The 21,625-nt window shown below is 30.2% G+C and overlaps 1 protein-coding gene across 1 annotated transcript in view; it reads left to right on the top strand.

Moving 5' to 3' along the window:
- Positions 1 to 21,625, top strand: part of LOC145268988 (kelch-like protein 10) — a 104,224-nt gene that overhangs the window by 58,329 nt on the left and 24,270 nt on the right. The window contains exon 2 of the mRNA XM_080124593.1: positions 12,759 to 12,950. Within this exon, the coding sequence (XP_079980719.1) occupies positions 12,759 to 12,950 (192 nt within the window). The remainder of the gene's footprint in view (positions 1 to 12,758; positions 12,951 to 21,625) is intronic.

The following is a 21,625-nucleotide window of genomic DNA, read 5'->3' as shown; positions in this document are numbered from 1 at the left end:
ATTGAGTATCTTACTTTAAAGTTTTTCTCTATTCTTCATAAATAAGAGCAGGATTGGAGATAGATTCCCCTCTAACATTTACAAGAAATTTTATCTTTCAAATACTGTGAGAAAACCAATCTGCTCTAACAACTAATTTGTTTTAAAATAAATGAATATGATATTAATAATTATTTGAATATGTAAGAGAATATAAAGCAAAGAAAACAAAAGAAATGGTGGAACTAGATGTACATAAAGATATATTCAACACAGATCTATTCACTTAACTTGGTGTTCTTTGAGTGACCCATGTTGGTCTTACTAAAAGACCAATGTCGCCATGTGAAATGAATTGGGGTGCAAAGATTAGTGTTTATTTGAGAGCAGTAAGAGGGAGGGAGGGATTATCTGCCTTAAGAGCCAAATGTGTGCTTTGATTTTAATACTTCCTTCTTTTATTTAATTGAAACGGTATAATTTTTGATTTCTGTATTAATAAATTAAAGCATACAAACTCATTTACCAAAGGTGATGAATGCTAGAAAAGAGAAGCGTATTTCCATATTTTCTATTGTGTATATACATATATTGCTAACTACTAATAATATATTACAAACAAGATGACATGCGGGAAAAATCTGGAAAAATAGATTTTCAAGTAGGTAGATAGCACGGAATATAGAAATGGAATAAAATAATACAATAAAATAAATTAATTTTTTAGTAATATCTATTTTAAAGGCAGATTAAGGGATGGATAAAAGTTGAAATAGATTTAAAGATGTTTTTAAAATGCAAGTCCATCTTACAAAATTTCATTATCGTATTTTATTGTATAATATGGGGAGTAGACTCGCCAGTTAAAATGGGTTCAGATGAGAATGGAAGTTTGGAAATGTGGTTAAAAATACACTATAAGTACATTTAAAAACACGAACTAAGTTAAAATAAGAAAGGGATACAAAAATTACAATTAAATTTTATTATGCTTTCAGTTCAAAAGGGACTACAATATTTCGGGATAGGGAAACCTCTTTAGGCCATGACATTTTGAAGCCAAACGCTTCTCTTCAGAAGAGGGAAGTAAAGACACATATACAGAAAAGAAATTTTTAAAAAGCTAATATTGCCTTTATGGAAAGAGGATCAAAGGAAAAATATGAAGATGTACTGAGACTAAAGCCGATTCTAGGACTGCCAGCAATCACTGTAAAAGAGTAATAAAGAATGCAGGAGAGTTGTATGCTCAGTCTGTTCATGTTCTCTATCCCAACCATCATCAATGAACCTGAGGTAATCTCGTCAGCATCAGACAAAGCCAAACTCTTTGCCAAGAAATTTGCAACTAATTATACCCTATGCTACTAAGGCCGTCAACCCCTCGTATTTCCTCTTTTATCAGAAAACACATTATGCGACATATAAATATCTGTGCGTGATGTTGCCAAGCTAATCAAAAACCTTGATTCCAGTAAAGCAACTGACCCTGATGGCATTTCAATTATAGTGCTGAAAAAGCTTCAACCAGAACTAGTTCCCATACTTACAAAACTGTTTAAGTGTTGTCTTAAAGAGAATTGCTTCCCAACACTCTGGAAAACCTCACAAGTGTGCCATGTATTTAAGAATTCAGGTGATCGGTCATCTTCCTCTCAGTACAGACCAATAAATATCCTGTGCGTTATGAGTAAGTTGCTGGAATCCGTGTTAAATGGAGAAGTAGTTAACAATCTCACCTTTGCTCCTGGCTAATAGGCAAAGAAGGAGTATGGATAGGCAGAGTCTATCTACTCCTTAAGCAGTTTAGGTTTGCAAGCCGGTGATTTAATCAAATCACCAGCTTTAGGGAGGTTGTCGTCCAGGAATGAGGAGGCCTCCCTCCCCTGTTTTGTGCCAAGATATATGAGGTCAGTGGCACAGGTGTACAAATTGAAGTTTTCCTTATCCTAAATGGATGACCTAACCAGATCTACTGGTCCATCAGCACTGAGAGGGTTTTCCCTGCACCTGGTTTCAAAGCCAGGTATTTCTATGCTCTCGCATGAATAGTTAGGATTGATAGAGTTAGTATCAAAGAATTAGTATCTGCTTTGAAGTTACACTCCTCAGAATAGGATTAAGATTGGTTACGTTTTTAAAGGAGGGATGTATGAGGATGAGATGTAGATTAAAGTTGAATATCTACCAGGGTTAAGAAAAGATCAAATGTGGTTTGTGGATTAGTGACTAATTGGAAAATTATAGTATAAAGGTTAGCCTCACTTCTGGATCTATTTGTGACAAGAGATCCTGAGGATTGTGTAACAAATGCTGATTGCCCACTTAGGAATGCTGATCATGCTGTGATAATGATAGAATCACTTTAAACTCTTGACCCCAAGTTGAAAAGCCATTGCTCAAAATGACAACGTACTAAAATAAGGCTGACTGGGATGCCATTAGAGATCAAATCAGTGACGCACCATGGGGAAATATCTTTTATCTTCCTGCAGAATAGTACGCAAATGAGACTACTGAATGGTTCAAAGCAGCAATTGAAGTACATGTTCCTACAAGGAAGTTCTGTAGCAAACGCCACTCTCCCCAATGGTTTAGTTCTACTTGCACAGCTGCCATTGCTCAGAGGCAACATGCATACCGTAGATTTATCCGGCATAAGTTCTGTAAAAACAAACAAAGTATATAAAAGCTAGAAGTAATTGTAAGAAAGAAGTAGCGAATATACTGAAACCACCAGAAGCACATTGAAGCACAGAAATTAGGAACTCATGATTTCTGGAAAATCTACAATAGTCTAGTAAATGATGGGCAATCAATAATTCCCCCACTATCCAACAATCATGAAGTTGTTTGCACAGCAACTGAGAAAGCTAGCATGTTTGCCCATTATTTTCCCTCAAACTCTACCTTGGAGCCAGCAAACTATTCCCTCCCTGATTTTCCTCTGTGGACAGAAACCACACTAGATGATCTGAAAATCACCCCTTCCCAAGTACATGATATCATAAAAATCCTAGACACCTCAAAAGCATGTGGACTTGATCTCATCCTGGCTGTGCTATTCAAAAAATGCTCCGCTGAGGTTGCTCCAGTTTTCTCTAAACTCTTTAAGAAATGTCTTAAAAAATCTTGCTTTCCTGACAGCTGGAATATTGCTTCTATGGTACCAGTTTAGAAAATCTTTAGAAAATTAGCTTCCTCCCACTTTTCGCCACAATATTTGAGTCTTTAATTAATCAAGCTCTAGTCCACCACCTTACAGCTATTAAACTTCTGTTTGACCATCAATATGGATTTAGGCAAGCCTGTTCTACTACAGATATTCTAACTGTAATCTCTGAACGTATATACCAAGCATTGGATAAGGCAGGGGAGAGGAGGGCAACAGCCCTATATATATCTAAGGCTTTTGTCAGGGTATGCATGATGGTCTTCTCATGAAAATAAAATCTATGGTATTACTGGACGAATGCTTAACATAATTAAATCCTTCTTAAATGAGAGAAGAATTCAGGTTGTCCTTGATGGGCATACGTCCAAACAATATTATATAAATGCACATGTACATCAGGGATCGATCAGGGATCAGGTAAGTACCTGATAAAATTGTTTCTGGCATGGATATATTTGCCGATGACACCACGCTCTATAGCAGGCACGTGGGGATAACTAATGAGCACGTATCTAAGGCAATGGCAGAAACTCTTGAGGAAGACCTTTAGTCTGTAGTGGAATGGGGTCAGAAATGGATGGTAACATTTAAAGCTACCAAGACAAAGTTTGTTTTCTTTAATAATTACATGAAACCTTACCAATCACTAATAGCTATGGCTAAAGATACATTACCTGAAAGTACTTCGTTCAAACTCCTTGGCTTAACGTTCACAGGGAACATGAGTTGGAATAAATACATTGAGATCATTGCCAAGGCTGCTGCTAGAAAGTTACTTCTGAAAGTATCCTGTACCTCTATAAGGCCACCATTCACCCATGTATGGAGTATTGTTGTCATATTTGGGCTGGTGCATCTACTACTAGTCTCTCGCTCCTGGACAGGGTTCAAAAGAGAGTCGCCAACCTGATAGATCTAAGCTTCAGTTCCTGTCCTATCGACGAATATTGCATCCTCTGCCTGTTTTACAAGTATTTTAATGGTGCATGCTCTGAGGAACTACAAGCTCTTGTACCCCCTCGATGAAAATACCCCCGACAAACCCAGCGAAGTGCCACCCCTACACAGTAGAGATCTCCAGATGTAAGAAAGCCTTCTGCTTTAATAGTTTCTTGCTCAGAACTGCCAGACTTTGGAATTCTCTTTTCCTGCTTCCCCAACTGTACTGACATGCAGAAGTTCAAATGTAATGTAAACAAACATCTTGCTGCTAAACTCCCTACATAGTATCCCTGAAACTACATCAAATTTTGTTTGATTAGAAAATGTAATAAAAAAACCCTGGTAAAACCAACCAGAAAAACCATGTAAAAAAATAAATTCATTGGACTTAAAGAGTCGGAGTCGGATAAAAAATTCTGACTCCGATGCCGACTCCGACTCCTTGTACTTTTTGAAATCCGACTCCAACTCCAGCTAAAACCTCCGACTCCTTCCAACTCCGCAACCCTGAGTTTATCGCTTACTGCCTGAGACGCCCCAGCCGGGGTTACTCAGGCAATTTTTACAATTGCAGGAGTGCCCCTCCTTTAGGGGAGCCTGTTGGATCCCCACCTTCCGGCCTTGTGCCATATATTGCTGTGGTCGGCAGCAATTAAATCTCTACCCTCATTAGGAGCCAAAAACATTTTACATTATTGTTGTTACTAAGTATTTGTTGGTTTAAATTTGACATTGTTGAATAAGATATTTGGTAGTGATTTTGCTAAATATTTTACTGCATTTATGGAGAAGGTGCAGTTATTTTCTAATATTTTAAAAAATTCTCTGGCTATGTTTGTTTTAACGTTCTTAGAGTATGGAAGGTTAAACCACAGGGTATCTCTATGTCTGTTTTTATGTTTTCTGGCATGGTGTTGGGGTTTATTAGTCTACACTAAGCAAAATAAATAAAGAAGAAAAAAATATTAACTAAACTTAAAATAGACAAATATACTGAAAAAATAGTACCCCAAGATTTTCTTTAAAAGATCACACAGACGATTTTAATATAAACCCTTTAATAAAACTCATTTTTCCCCTCAAAATCAGATATAGGCTAAGTCAGTAAAAATATCCTCGATAGAATTATTCCTAAAATTAAATCTGTATCAAAATACCCACGATGGCAATCTTTTAGTCACGTCATTGAATCGTCTTATAACAAAAAGAATGTTAAATTTCTTTCTTTCGACATAGAAACATATATTACCAACTAATCCTTTTAAATAGGTCCCTTTTAATGGCACGTAAAACAACAAATATAACTCCAGATGAAACCAAACTAATACTATTGGCTAGAAAGTCTTATAATAACCTTTGACAATAAATTTTGGACAAGAAATAAAACCCCTGATAATTTCAACATTTTAATGGGTTTGACAGACTCAGCTCAGATCACCGATCTAGTGGGCTTTTTCCTCTTTGGTGAAATTCATAAAATACTCTATAAGCAATTTCGATTAGAGGGAGGGGGCTTTACAGAGACGATGCACTTTTCATAACCAACTCAACAAACAAAAACTGCGAAAAAGCAATTAAACCCCTACACAAACTCTAAAAATTATGGACCCTATAAAAATCGACCCTAATAAAAAAATAGTTAATTTCTTAGATATAACATTAAGCTGAATAAACTCTACTTTTTAACCTTATCTGTACTATATGTCCATAATGAATCAAACCACCCTAAAATGAATAATCCTTAATGCCTCTTTAAGAATATCTAAATTATCTTCTAACAAATCTATATTTAACAAAAACACAAAATACTATAATGATGCCCTTAAAAACTCAGGATATAAAACACAAATAAAATACCAAAATAAAACCAATAAAAATACAAATTATATAAAAAACTACAATAATAATCATAAACCTAGCAAAAACATAATAACCTATAATATGGCCAATATCAAGCCACAAAAAAATTACAAAAAATAATTCACCCAAATTAAACAACACACACCAGCAGTAAATAATTATTTCAAACAACATGCCCACACTTACGAACTTTAAAACAAATTTTCACATGCAATTCAATAAAATATTTAAAGAATTTTTTCCTTCTTCTCTTTTTTCTATTTCTCCTAATTTTTTTTTTCCATTATCAACACAAAATTTTCAACACTTTTTTATGTTTTAACTATTTTCAGGACTATCCATCTTACTTTTTGTGCTGAGGAGGAGACTATAGTCAAAACAACATTCTTTGTCAATTATCGTCAACATTCTTCGTCAATATTATTTGTCAATATTATCGTCAATATTATTTGTCAATATTATCGTAAATATTATTTGTCAATATTATCGTCAATATTATTTGTCAATATTATTTGTCAATATTATCGTCAATATTATTTGTCAATATTATCGTCAATATTATCGTCAATATTATTTGTCAATATTATTTGTCAATATTATACGTCAATATTATCGTCAATATTATTATTTTTTTTTTATTTTTTATTTTTTTACACAGTGATCACCACTTATCAAGGCCCGGAAGCCACTCAGGGATAAGGGTTATTGCAAGTACATTACGTTAGTGAGGAGATTTGCTGAAATGTTTACTTAAAGGGGCGGTTCATTAGGAATTTGTTAACATTGGACTTGAAGACATCCAAGTTGTAGTCCGGAGGGAAGCAGGCAGACGGAACAGAGTTCCACAGGCATGCAGTTCTAAGAAAGAAGCTTTGTTCATGGAATCTGCGTTTTGATTTAGGCACAGATATAGAGTGGGGGAAATTTTTCACAGTGGATTCAGCTAGACGGGTGTTTTTCGTGAAAGATTGGCGAGGGGGGACCAGAGATTGGAGTTCAGACGAGCATCTGCCATGGAAATAACGATAAAACAAGGACAGGCTCGCAATGTCTCTTCTGTGGGAGAGAGGTTGCAGGGTAGAGAAAAGGGCATCCCCCACTAAGCCACGAAGTCTATTTTGTACTCTGTCAAGGCAGGATAGGCTGTTTTAGCAGCTCCTGCCCAGATATGGCAACAGTATTCCATCCTTGGACGTACTTGGCTTTTATATAGATAGAGAATTGCATCCGTAGTGAGATATCTTCTCGAGCGGTAGAAGGATCCCACCATCTTTCCAGCGAGCTTGGCAACAGACTTGATGTACGTGTTCCATTTCAGATCAGGAGTAAAGGTCAAACCCAGAAGCTTGTCAAAACACGGGGCCTCACCCAGACGAGAGCCATCCATCACAATTGATGCCAGATGGGGATCAGAGCGTTGATGATGTAAGGATAGCAGTTTGGTTTTGGATGCATTAAAGGTAACCAGCTACATCTTCCCCCACTGAACCATGCGCTCGAGATCAGAGGAGAGAGAATCAGAGAGAACTTTGTCATTTACAGCCTTTGATGTGTTGCCGTAGATGGTCGTGTCATCAGCATAGATGTCAACGAATGATTTAAGTATGTGTTTAGGGAGGTCATTGATGTAGATCAGGAAGAGAGTTGGGCCCAGGATTGACCCCTGAGGGACTCCAGCATTTATATTGCAGGCCTCCGATTTTTGTCCATCTACCACTACTCTTATGAGCCTATCGGAGAGAAATGATTTAATGATTGAGATATTATCGTCAATATTAGTTGTCAATATTATCGTCAATATTAGTTGTCAATATTATCGTCAATATTATTTGTCAATATTATCGTCAATATTATTTGTCAATATTATTTGTCAATATTATCGTCAATATTATCGTCAATATTATTTGTCAATATTATCGTCAATATTATTTGTCAATATTATCGTCAATATTATTCGTCAATATTATCGTCAATATTATTTGTCAATATTATCATAAATATTATTTGTCAATATTATCGTCAATATTATTTGTCAATATTATTTGTCAATATTATTTGTCAATATTATTTTGTCAATATTATTTGTCAATATTATCGTCAATATTATTGTCAATATTATTTGTCAATATTATCGTCAGTATTATCATCAATATTATTTGTCAATATTATCGTCAATATTATTTGTCAATATTATTTGTCAATATTATTTGTCAATATTATCGTCAATATTATACGTCAATATTATACGTCAATATTATTTGTCAATATTATTTGTCAATATTATCATCAATATTATTTGTCAATATAATTTGTCAATATTATCGTCAATATTATCGTCAATATTATCCGTCAATATTATTTGTCAATATTATCGTCAATATTATTTGTCAATATTATCGTCAATATTATTTGTCAATATTATTTGTCAATATTATCGTCAATATTATCGTCAATATTATTTGTCACTATTATTTGTCAATATTATCTGTCAATATAATTTGTCATTATTATCGTCAATATAATTTGTCAATATAATTTGTCAATTTTAATAAAATGAATATTGTTTCTGAAACGATCGTACACTCAAGTTGATTTTGTTTGTCTTTCTTTTTGAAACTGATTCATAATTTACAATTATTAATCTTTATACTAAATATAGCTCTAGAATAAATATATCTTTTATCTACAGTATCATGAGCGCTGTTCTTTTAAAGTATTAATACATTAAAATAAATGTTGCTCACCAGGTCTAATTCCCTCTATAAAATATTATATTATATATATATATATATATATATATATATATATATATATATATATATATATATATATATATAGTGTTATAATGGAATAATTCCAGAGGAAATCCGGGTATGAGAGCCCAATGTGGTAAACAGAGCAATAACATAAAAATATAACACGGAAATTACATAATTGTCGATGCAATAATTTATTTCAACCTTATGGTATTTTCAAGCATCTAAACCAGACAATTACATTTTTGATACTGAAAGAAGGAAAGAAAAACTTTAACATTCCCGGATATCTCCCACTTTGCTGTAAGGACTCTGACTAGGAGTCTATATTTGAAACACCCTCTCCTTGACTAGAGAAACAAAACTAGAATCGGACGACCAAGCCTTTATGTGCTTTAGACTTAACATGCAACATAACATTAGTTTTTCACTACCGCTCTCCTTCGACCTAATAAACAAAGTCTCTGACAGCATAGATACAGCACTTTCCCTCGACACTAGGACACAAGTGCATGTATTTGGTAACTTCAATGTCCACCACAACAACTGGCTTGGATTTTATACTTACACAGACGCAGCTGGTAGCACAACACATAGCTTCTCTATATCTCATTTTCTATCACCGATAGTTACGTTTCAACCCGTTTCCCTGACCAGCAAGAACAATATGCATCACTTTTAGATCTGTTTCTGACCACAGTTCCCGATGATTGTGTTACGAATGCCCACAACCCACTTAGGAATGCTGATCATGTAGTGATAATAGTTGAAATCGCCTTAAACTCTAGAGCCAAAAAGGAAGAGCCAGTGCTCAAAACAACAAGATATTATAAAAAGGCTGACTGGGAAGCCATCAGGAATCTCATCAGAGATGCCCCATGGTGAAATATCTTTTCACTTCTTGCTGAACAGTGCGCACATAAGACCACTGAATGGTTCAAAACAGCAATTGAAGCACATGTTCCCACGCGGAAATTTTATAGAAAACCCTACTCTCCCCAATGGTTTACTTCTACTTGTGCAGCTGCCATCGCGCAAAGGCAGCATGCATACTGCAGATTTAACCAACATAAATCCAGTTCAAACAGAAAGAAGTATATAGAAGCCAGAAATAACTGTAAGAAAGAAATAGCGACAGCTAAGAGAGAATTTACTGAAACCACCAAAAAAATGCATCGAAGCACAGAAATTAGGAACCCATGACTTCTGGAAAATTTACCACAGTGTAGTAAATAATGGGCAATCAACAATTTCCCCACTATCCAAAATCATGAGGTTGTTTGCTCAGCAACCGAGAAGGCTAACATGCTTGCCAGCCGGTTTGCCTCAAACTCCACACTGGACCCTGCTAACCACCCCCTTTCCTTTGCGGACAGATGCCACACTAGACGATCTGAAAATCACCCCTTCTCAGGTGCATGCTATCATAAAAAATCTTGACACTTCAAAAGCATGTGGACCTGATCTCCTCCCGACTGTGCTATTAAAAAAGTGCTCCGCCGAAGTAGTTCCAGTTTTCTCCAAACTTTACAACAAATGCCTTAATGAATCTTGCTTTCCTGCCAGCTGGAAAACTGCTTCTGTGGTACCAGTTTTTAAGAATTCTGGCGAAAGAACTGACCCATCAAATTATCGCCCCATAAGCCTTCTCCCACTTTTCACCAAAATATTTGAGACCATAATTAACCATGCTCTAGTCCATCATCTTACAGATGCTAAACTTCTGACTGACCAACAATATGGATTTAGGCAAGCCCATTCCACGGCAGACATCCTAACTGTAATCTCAGAGCACATATATCATTCACTGGACAAAGCGGGGGAGGGTAGATCGGTAGCTCTAGATATATCTAAAGCTTTTGACAGGGTATGGCATGAATGTCTTCTCAGGAAAATAAGATCATACGGTATCACTGGAAGAACATACATAATTAAATCCTTAGATAAGAGAAAAAACCAGGTTGTCCTCGATAGTCGTACATCTAAACAATATGATATAAATGCCTCTATTATTCCTAATATTCATAAATGACCTCCCTGACAAAATTGTTGTGAGATGGGTATATATGCTGATGACACTACGTTCTATAACAGACATGACAGTAAAACAAATGAACACATATCTAAGGAAATGGCAGAAACACTAGAGGATGACCTCCAATCTGTAGTAGAATGGGGACAAAAATGGATGGTCACATTCAATGCTGCCAAGACTAAACTTGTTTCCTTCAATAACTACAAGAAACCTTCTCTACCACCAATAGCAATGGCCAAAGACTCTTTATCTGAAAGTACATCTTTTAAACTTCCCGGTCTAACGTTCACATGAGTTAGAAAAATTACATTGAGAGCATTGCCAGGACCGCTATGAAAAAGGTGGGTTCAATCTACCGTGCTAGAAAGCTACTAACGCCCGAAAGTATTTTATACCTCTATAAGATGACCATTCGCCCATGTATGGAGTATTGTTGTCATATTTGGCTGGTGCATCTGCTACTAGTCTCTCACTCCTAGACAAGGTTCAAAAGAGAGTCGCCAACCTGATAGGTCCTGAACTGTCATCTAAGCTTCAGCCTCTATTCCATCGACGAAATGTTGCATCCCTCTGCCTGTTCTACAAGTACTTTAACGGTGAATGTTGCGACGAACTGCAAGCACTTGTATCCCCTCTACGTAAATCCCCCCGACAAACCCGACAAGCAGCAAAATCCCACCCCATCACAGTTGAGATCCCTAGACCCTTCTACTCCTAGAGCCTTCTACTCCAGTAGTTTCTTCCCCAGAACCGATAGACTTTGGAATTCCCTTCCGGGTTCCTGCTTCTCCAACTGTACTGACATGCAGAAGTTCAAGTGTAATGTGAACCGACATCTTGCTGCCCAACTCCCCACATAGTACCCCTGTAGCTTATGTCCCTAATAGTAGCCCCCTACATCAAACTGGCAATGTGCTTTGTTTGGGGTGAAAATGTAATAAAAAAAATTTTTTTTTAATAAATAGAAAGTTATCTGATGAAAAAGCAACCATCATTTGGTCTATACCATATTATTATTACGGTGTTCTGAATTGAATGATGAGGATTTATTACTGGGGATAGGGGGTAAGCGTAACAATTGAAGCCAATAGCGTTCATTAGAATCATATTTGAATCTCACTACAGTCACAAAAAAAGTTAGAAAAAGCAAAAGGAAAATGGCGAATAGGATAAAATTTAAAAAGTCCTCGTCCTTCAACTCAGAACACTATAACAAAAAAAAAAATTGAATTAAAAATTATACAAAAAATCCAATAAAACTATGGAAAATACAGAAACGCACAATACTAGAGTTAGTAGTTTGACAATAAAGAAAATGTTCTGCGCCATGCGAACACATCAGATAAAAAGTGTGTGAAACGAGTTAAATTTATTCTATCATTTCGGTGTAAGTTCAGTAGGCATTGTAAAGAGTATATGTATGAACTTATATGTGAGTACGTACATGAATGTTTTTTTTTTTGTTGGGTTTGCCATGGCATTCAGCTTCACCTTAAAGATGTGGTTGGTACTTTAGCTCTAAAATGGAGAGAGAGAGAGAGAGAGAGAGAGAGAGAGAGAGAGAGAGAGAGAGAGAGAGAGAGAAGTGGTGTTTGGATATTTTATATTAAGCTCGAAATGCAAAGGTGAATATTTTGGTGCATGTGATTGGCTGAAAGAAACTGCTGATTGAGATTTTATCCAATCACATTAACACTTTTAAACATTTTTTATTATTTTTTTTTTTTTTTATTATTTTTATTTTTTATTTTTTTTTTTTTTTTTTTTATTTTTTTACCTGCTGCTGTTTCCATGGTTCATCTGCTTGCCTACAAAATGCACTTGAACTTGTAACTGGATTTCATTTCTTTCCATCTGTTTTATTATTACGGCATCTTCATGGAAATTTAGGCTCAGATAAGGATCAAACAGCCAGAGATGGTGCAACAACGTATGTGAAATGGTCGGTAAGCTGATATGAAAATAATGGATGTTGAATGAATAATATGCCATTCCATCTATTTCTCGCTAGGAAAACTTTATGTGTGTGGCGGTTTCAATGGACGAGAGGCCTTATACAGCATGGAGATGTACGATACCCAGATTGATCAGTGGACCTTACTGGAGAGAATGCTTACCCATCGGTCAGGAGTTGGGCTGATTGGTGTCAATTCATACCTTTATGCTATTGGCGGATTTAATGGTAATTGCAGATTAAAAACAGGCAAGTTTTTTTTATTACTTAAGTTAATGTTTATATTAGTTAAACTTTATCAGCTGAATTAATGTTTTATTATGGTTGATAAAATATTATGGTTAATAAAATATTATGGTTGATAAAATATTATGGTTAATAAAATATTATGATTAATAAAATATTATCGTTAATAAAATATTATGGTTGATAAAATATTATGGTTAATAAAATATTATGATTAATAAAATATTATGGTTGATAAAAAGAAACATGAACAGAAAATATAAGAAACACAACTATTAAATGAAAAACATGGTCAATATTAAAGTGTCAATTTTATTCACTAGAATGAAATATTTATACAAAACTTTACAAAGAATTGATTGTATGAAAGAAAAATTTGGTTAGTTTGTAAAAAATATACAAAATCAAAAATAGACCAAGTTTATTTTATCTTAAAGCAATTAAAAGTTAAGAAATCCATATTCTTTGGATTATTTTTTTTCAATTTGAGTATCATTTTCAAAACTTCTCAGGTGTATTATGTTGAACTCGGGAATTTTTCTGTTGAACTCGGTAATCTGGACTGAATTTCGAATGGAACCCTTTATTTACTTCATGGGGGTAGCATGCTCTCGTTCTAACAGCCATGACTGAATAGAGATCCTAAGTAATTTTTCGGTTACCCCACACTGAAAATTGAACCTTCAAACTTCTGGAGAATAATCACTTTTACAATTAATTTTTTTTCAAGTACTCTAACCACTGCACCACGAGTCCTTGTAGACAGTTCTAGTATGAATTTTAGGAACCTATTTTATTTCTAGTTTTAAATATCACTATTTATTACTAGTTATTATAACTATATATTGATTACTAGTTATTATAACTATATATTTATTACTAGTTATTATAACTATATATTTATTACTAGTTATTATAACTATATATTTATTACTAGTTATTATTACTATATATTTATTACTAGTTATTATTACTATATATTTATTACTAGTTATTATTACTATATATTTATTACTAGTTATTATTACTATATATTTATTACTAGTTATTATTACTATATATTTATTACTAGTTATTATTACTATATATTTATTACTAATTATTATTACTATATATTTATTACTAATTATTATTATTATATATTTATTATTAATTATTATTACTATATATTTATAACTAGTTATTATTACTATATATTTATTACTAATTATTATAACTGTTGCAATATTTTGGACTGGTAATGGGGTATGATCCCACACAGTCGGACGATTCTATTTATAAAAGATGCTGCTAAGAACTGACGAATCAAATTAATTCACGTTCTGCTACCAACCAATCAGAAACCAAAATTGCTTCATAAATATTAAACCTTTTCTGGAGCAATTTCACATGTTCTTTTCCAGGGTTTCGACACGGTAAGAATATTTTGTTCTGTGGAACTGTCTATTACAAACAAGTCACCTCCCAGGACTTGTGTGTAACAGCGAACCATCTGAAACTGTTCTGAAACTCAAAATGGCTTACACTTCTAGCGTGCGTCTTTATTTCGATGGATCCGAATCAAAATTCGAAATGTGGCAGGTTAAATTTCTGGGATATCTACGAACTCAAAAGCTACACAAAGTACTACAAACACAACCTGAAAACAGAAACGACCCCGACTTCATTGAAAAGAACGCAACTGTCTTTGCGGAATTAATACAGTGTTTAGATGACCGAAGTCTATCACTGGTAATGAGAGAAGCCCTGGACGACGGCTGCAAAGCATTAAACATATTGAGAGAGCAAAACCCAAAATTATTTCTTTATACACTGAACTGACCTCTCTAAAACGAATGGAAGCCGAAACTATTACTGATTATATTATAAGAGCCGAGACAACTGCAAATTCTTTAAAAATGTCTGGTGAAGTTTTAAGTGACAGTCTGCTAATTTCCATGGTCCTTAAGGGATTACCGAGTGATTTCAAGCCATTTACCACCGTGATAACCCAGAAAGAAAAACCCATGACTTTTAGCCAATTCAAGCTAGCACTCAGAAGTTACGAAGAAACTGAAAAAAAATGATCACAGAAAAAAACGAATCCACAAATATCATGAAATTTAAAAATACACACACCAAAATCAAATTATACCCATGCCAGGAATAAAAAACGCAACTTTACCAAAAGCAGGTTTTTTCCTAAAAAAAAGTACAAAAATTATTTGCTATAATTGTGGATGACCTAATCACAAGAGTTTCCAATGTAGATACAGGACTCAAAATGGCGACTACATTAAAAATGTAGAGAGCTCTGTTAGTGAAAATACATTTTTATTTTCGTGTACATTTGATGCTTCAAGAAACAATAATAATTTTCTTGTCGATTGTGGGGCCACGGCACATGTGATTACAAAGGGATCTGATTTTATCAATTTTGAACCCAACTTTAAGCCACAAAATCATTTTGTAGAACTAGCTGACGGGAGTCGAGTCAATGATATCGTTTTGAAAAGAGGCAATGCGAAAATCTCGCTAAAGAACAATAAAGGTGAACTGTGTTTCTGTATTCTAGAAAACGTTCTTCTAATCCCAAAATTTAAACAAAATATATTTTCTGTACAAGCTGCCACAAAACAAGGTGCAAATATAAACTTTAGCCCCAATAAATCAAAACTGGTATACCCGAATGGAACTGTATTCGACATTAAAGAAAATGGAAGACTATATTATTTAAATAGCGTAATACCATCAAAAACCGCCTGCCATGATCTACAGACATGGCATAAAATTCTTGGACACTGCAATATTCCTGATATCAAAAAGTTGCCGACTGTAGTTGATGGAATGCAAATACAAACATCAAAAACCTTCAACTGCGACGTCTGTACGCAAGGGAAAATGACAAACTATCAAAACAAGATACCAGACAAAAAGGCCAAAAAAATCCTATCAATGGTGCATTGTGACTTGAACGGTCCCGTAGAACCGATGGCCAGAGAACATTATAGATATGTGTTGAATTTCGTAGATGACCATTCAGGTTTAATAATGGCTTACTTTTTAAAGAACAAATTTGATACCCTGCCAGCAACTAAGAAATATCTAGCCGACATGGCCCCCTACGGTGAAATCAAGTGTATTCGCTCTGACAACGGTACGGAATTTACCAATAAAGACTTTGAACTTTTACTAATTAACCATCATATCAGGCATGAAACATCAGCTCCTAGATCGCCACACCAAAACGGGACTACTGAACGTGCGTGGTGGACACTTTTTGAAATGGCAAGATGGCTACTCATTGAATCAAAACTCCCTAAAAACCTCTGGACGTATGCACTTATGGCGGCAGCCTATATACGCAACAGGTGCTTTAAAAAACACTATCTAAAACTCCATATGAATCTTTCTGCGGTAAAAAAACAAATTTAAGCAGAATGCATATATTTGGTTCAACTTGCTTCGCATATATGGAGAAAAAGAGTAAATTGAATATTAAAGCCGGCAGAGGTATATTTCTTGGATACGATAAAAACAGTCCAGCCAATTTAATATTTTTTCCCGAAAAACTAAAATAAAAAGAATCCGGTGTGTAAAATTCACAGACACGTTTAATTTTACAGACGAAAACCCGTCATATGAAGAGGATGAAATTATATTATCTCAAATAATTAGAACAAACGAAAACAATAAAAATGACGGAGACGAGAGTGTCCATGATGATGATGATGATAAAGTTGAAAGATATCCCAAAAGAAATAGAAGACAACCCGATTTTTTTGTGGTCGACAATATAAAAGATTATCAAATCGACTATTGCTATTCAATGGAAAATGCGCCAAAAAGCTTCAACGAAGCAATTAATTCAGAACATTGTGATGAATGGAAAATTGCCATGAAAAAAGAAATAGATACCTTAACCGAAAATGATACCTATACGGTAGTGCCTCTCCCAAGAGATAAACATGCTATTTCTACCAGATGGGTCTTTACAAAAAAGAGTACAGCATCAGGCGTAGAACAGTACAAAGCAAGATTTGTTGCTAAGGGGTGCTCTCAGATTTACGGAATACTTTTCTACGTTTTCGCCGACCACAAACCTAAGGACAATCAGAATTTTACTGCAAGTCGCATCACAATATGACCTAAACATCCATCAAATGGACGTAAAAAATGCTTATTTGAATGCCCCGATAGACTGTGAAATTTATAATACCCCCCCCCAGAGGGATATATAATGAAAAATAAAAATAGCGTGTGGCGACTTAACAAGTCATTATATGGTCTAAAGCAGAGTGCTCAGTGTTTGAACACAGTATTCCATGATTATATCAGAGGACTGGTAATGGAGTATGATCCCACACAGTCGGACGATTCTATTTATAAAAGATGCTGCTAAAAACTGACGAATCAAATTAATTCACGTTCAACCAATCAGAAACCAGAATTGCATCATAAATATTAATTCTTTTCTGGAGCAATTTCACATGTTCTTTTCCAGGGTTTCGACACGGTAAGAATATTTTGTTCTGTGAAACTGTCTACTACAAACAAGTCACCTCCCAGGACTTGTGTGTAACAGCGAACTATCTGAAACTGTTCTAAAAGTTGAAATGGCTTACACTTCTAGATATTTATTACTAATTATTATTATATATTTATTACTAGTTATTATTATATATTTATTACTAGTTATTATTACTATATATTTATTACTAGTTATTATTACTATATATTTATTACTAATTATTATTACTATGTATTGATTACTAATGATTATTACTATATATATTACTAGTTATTATTACTATATATTTATTACTAATTATTATTACTATGTATTGATTACAAATTATTATTACTATATATTTATTACTAATTATTATTTCTATGTATTGATTACTAATTATTATTACTATATATTTATTACTAATTATTATAACTATATATTTATTACTAATTATTATAATTATATATTTATTACTAATTATTATTACTATATATTTATTACTAATTATTATAACTATATATTTATTACTAATTATTATTACTATATATTTATTACTAATTATTATTACTATGTATTGTTTACTAGTTATTATGACTATATATTTATTACTAGTTATTATTACTATATATTGATTACTAATGATTATTACTATATATTTATTACTAATTATTATTACTATATATTTATTACAAATTATTATTACTATATATTTATTACTAGTTATTATTACTATATATTTATTACTAATGATTATTACTATATATTTATTACTAACTATTATTACTATATATTTATTACTAATTATTATAACTATATATTTATTACTAATTATTATTACTATGTATTGATTACTAATTATTATTACTATATATTTATTACTAGTTATTATTACTATATATTTATTACTAATTATTATTACTATGTATTTATTACTAATTATTATTACTATATATTTATTACTAATTATTATTACTATATATTTATTACTAATTATTATTATTATATATTTATTACTAATTATTATTACTATATATTTATTACTAGTTATTATTACTATATATTTATTACTAATTATTATTATTATATATTTATTACTAACTATTATTACTATATATTTATTACTAATTATTATTACTATATATATTTATTACTAATTATTATTATTATATATTTATTACTAATTATTATTACTATATATTTATTACTAGTTATTATTACTATATATTTATTACTAATTATTATTATTATATATTTATTACTAATTATTATTACTATGTATTGATTACTAGTTTTTATTACTATATATTTATTACTAGTTATTATTACTATATATTTATTACTAGTTATTATTACTATATATTTATTACTAATTATTATTACTATATATTTATTACTAATTATTATTACTATATATTTATTAATAATTATTATTACTATATATTGGTTACTAATTATTATTACTATATATTTATTATTAATGATTATTACTATATATATTACTAGTTATTATTACTATATATTTATTACTAATTATTATTACTATGTATTGATTACAAATTATTATTACTATATATTTATTACTAATTATTATTTCTATGTATTGATTACTAATTATTATTACTATATATTTATTACTAATTATTATAACTATATATTTATTACTAATTATTATAATTATATATTTATTACTAATTATTATTACTATATATTTATTACTAATTATTATAACTATATATTTATTACTAATTATTATTACTATATATTTATTACTAATTATTATTACTATGTATTGTTTACTAGTTATTATTACTATATATTTATTACTAATTATTATTACTATATATTGATTACTAATGATTATTACTATATATTTATTACTAATTATTATTACTATATATTTATTACTAATTATTATTACTATATATTTATTACTAGTTATTATTACTATATATTTATTACTAATGATTATTACTATATATTTATTACTAACTATTATTACTATATATTTATTACTAATTATTATAACTATATATTTATTACTAATTATTATTACTATGTATTGATTACTAATTATTATTACTATATATTTATTACTAGTTATTATTACTATATATTTATTACTAGTTATTATTACTATATATTTATTACTAACTATTATTACTATATATTTATTACTAATTATTATAACTATATATTTATTACTAATTATTATTACTATGTATTTATTACTAATTATTATTACTATATATTTATTACTAATTATTATTACTATATATTTATTACTAATTATTAATATTATATATTTATTACTAATTATTATTACTATATATTTATTACTAGTTATTATTACTATATATTTATTACTAATTATTATTATTATATATTTATTACTAACTATTATTACTATATATTTATTACTAATTATTATTACTATATATATTTATTACTAATTATTATTATTATATATTTATTACTAATTATTATTACTATATATTTATTACTAGTTATTATTACTATATATTTATTACTAATTATTATTATTATATATTTATTACTAATTATTATTACTATGTATTGATTACTAGTTTTTATTACTATATATTTATTACTAGTTATTATTACTATATATTTATTACTAGTTATTATTACTATATATTTATTACTAATTATTATTACTATATATTTATTAATAATTATTATTACTATATATTGGTTACTAATTATTATTACTATATATTTATTACTAATGATTATTACTATATATTTATTACTAATGATTATTACTATATATTTATTACTAATTATTATTATTATATATTTATTACTAATTATTATTTCTATGTATTGATTACTAATTATTATTATTATATATTTATTACTAATTATTATTACTATATATTTATTACTAATTATTATTATATATTTATTACTTATTATTATTACTATATATTTATTACTAATGATTATTACTATATATTTATTACTAGTTATTATTACTATATATTTATTACTAATTATTATTATTATATATTTATTACTAATTATTATTATTATATATTTATTACTAATTATTATTATTATTATATATTTATTACTAATTATTATTACTATATATTTATTACTAATTATTATTACTATGTATTGATTACTAATTATTATTACTATGTATATATTACTAATTATTATTACTATATATTTATTACTTATTATTATTACTATATATTTATTACTAGTTATTATTATTATATATTTATTACTAATTATTATTACTATATATTTATTACTAGTTATTATTACTATATATTTATTACTAATTATTATTATTATATATTTATTACTAATTATTATTACTATATATTTATTACTAATTATTATTACTATATATTTATTACTAACTATTATTACTATATATTTATTACTAGTTATTATTACTATATATTTATTACTAATGATTATTACTATATATTTATTACTAATGATTATTACTATATATTTATTACTAATTATTATTACTATGTATTGATTACTAATTATTATTACTATGTATTTATTACTAATGATTATTACTATATATTTATTACTAATTATTATTACTATGTATTGATTACTAACTATTATTACTATATATTTATTACTAATTATTATTACTATATATTTATTACTAATTATTTTTACTATATATTTATTTCTAGTTATTATTACTATATTTATTACTAGTTATTATAACTATATATTTATTACTAATTATTATTACTATATGTTTATTACTAATTATAATTACTATATATTTATTACTAATTATTATTACTTTATATTTATTACTAATTATTATTACTATATGTTTATTACTAATTATTATTATTATGTATTTATTACTAATTATTATTACTATGTATTGATTACTAATGATTATTACTTTATATTTATTACTAATTATTATTACTATATATTTATTACTAATTATTATTATTATTATATATTGCTTTATATATGTGTACGGCATAATCATGTTGACACATCAGTTCTTGTCAGATCACCAAAGTTAAGTCTGGTTTGTGCCATATGATATGATGATAATTTGGGAATTCTAGGCGCTGTATGTGGTCTACACTTATCTCGGCATTTCTTTCCAGTTGTCTCGAATCTCCACTTGCCACTGGTATTCAACAATGTCGACTCAGGAGAG

Source organism: Euprymna scolopes, chromosome 4, assembly GCF_053919585.1.
Source record: "Euprymna scolopes isolate OS-2025 chromosome 4, ASM5391958v1, whole genome shotgun sequence".
Taxonomy (NCBI): domain Eukaryota; kingdom Metazoa; phylum Mollusca; class Cephalopoda; order Sepiida; family Sepiolidae; genus Euprymna; species Euprymna scolopes.
The sequence above is the reverse complement of the archived record's forward strand: the minus strand, read 5'-3'. Positions and strand labels throughout refer to the sequence as shown.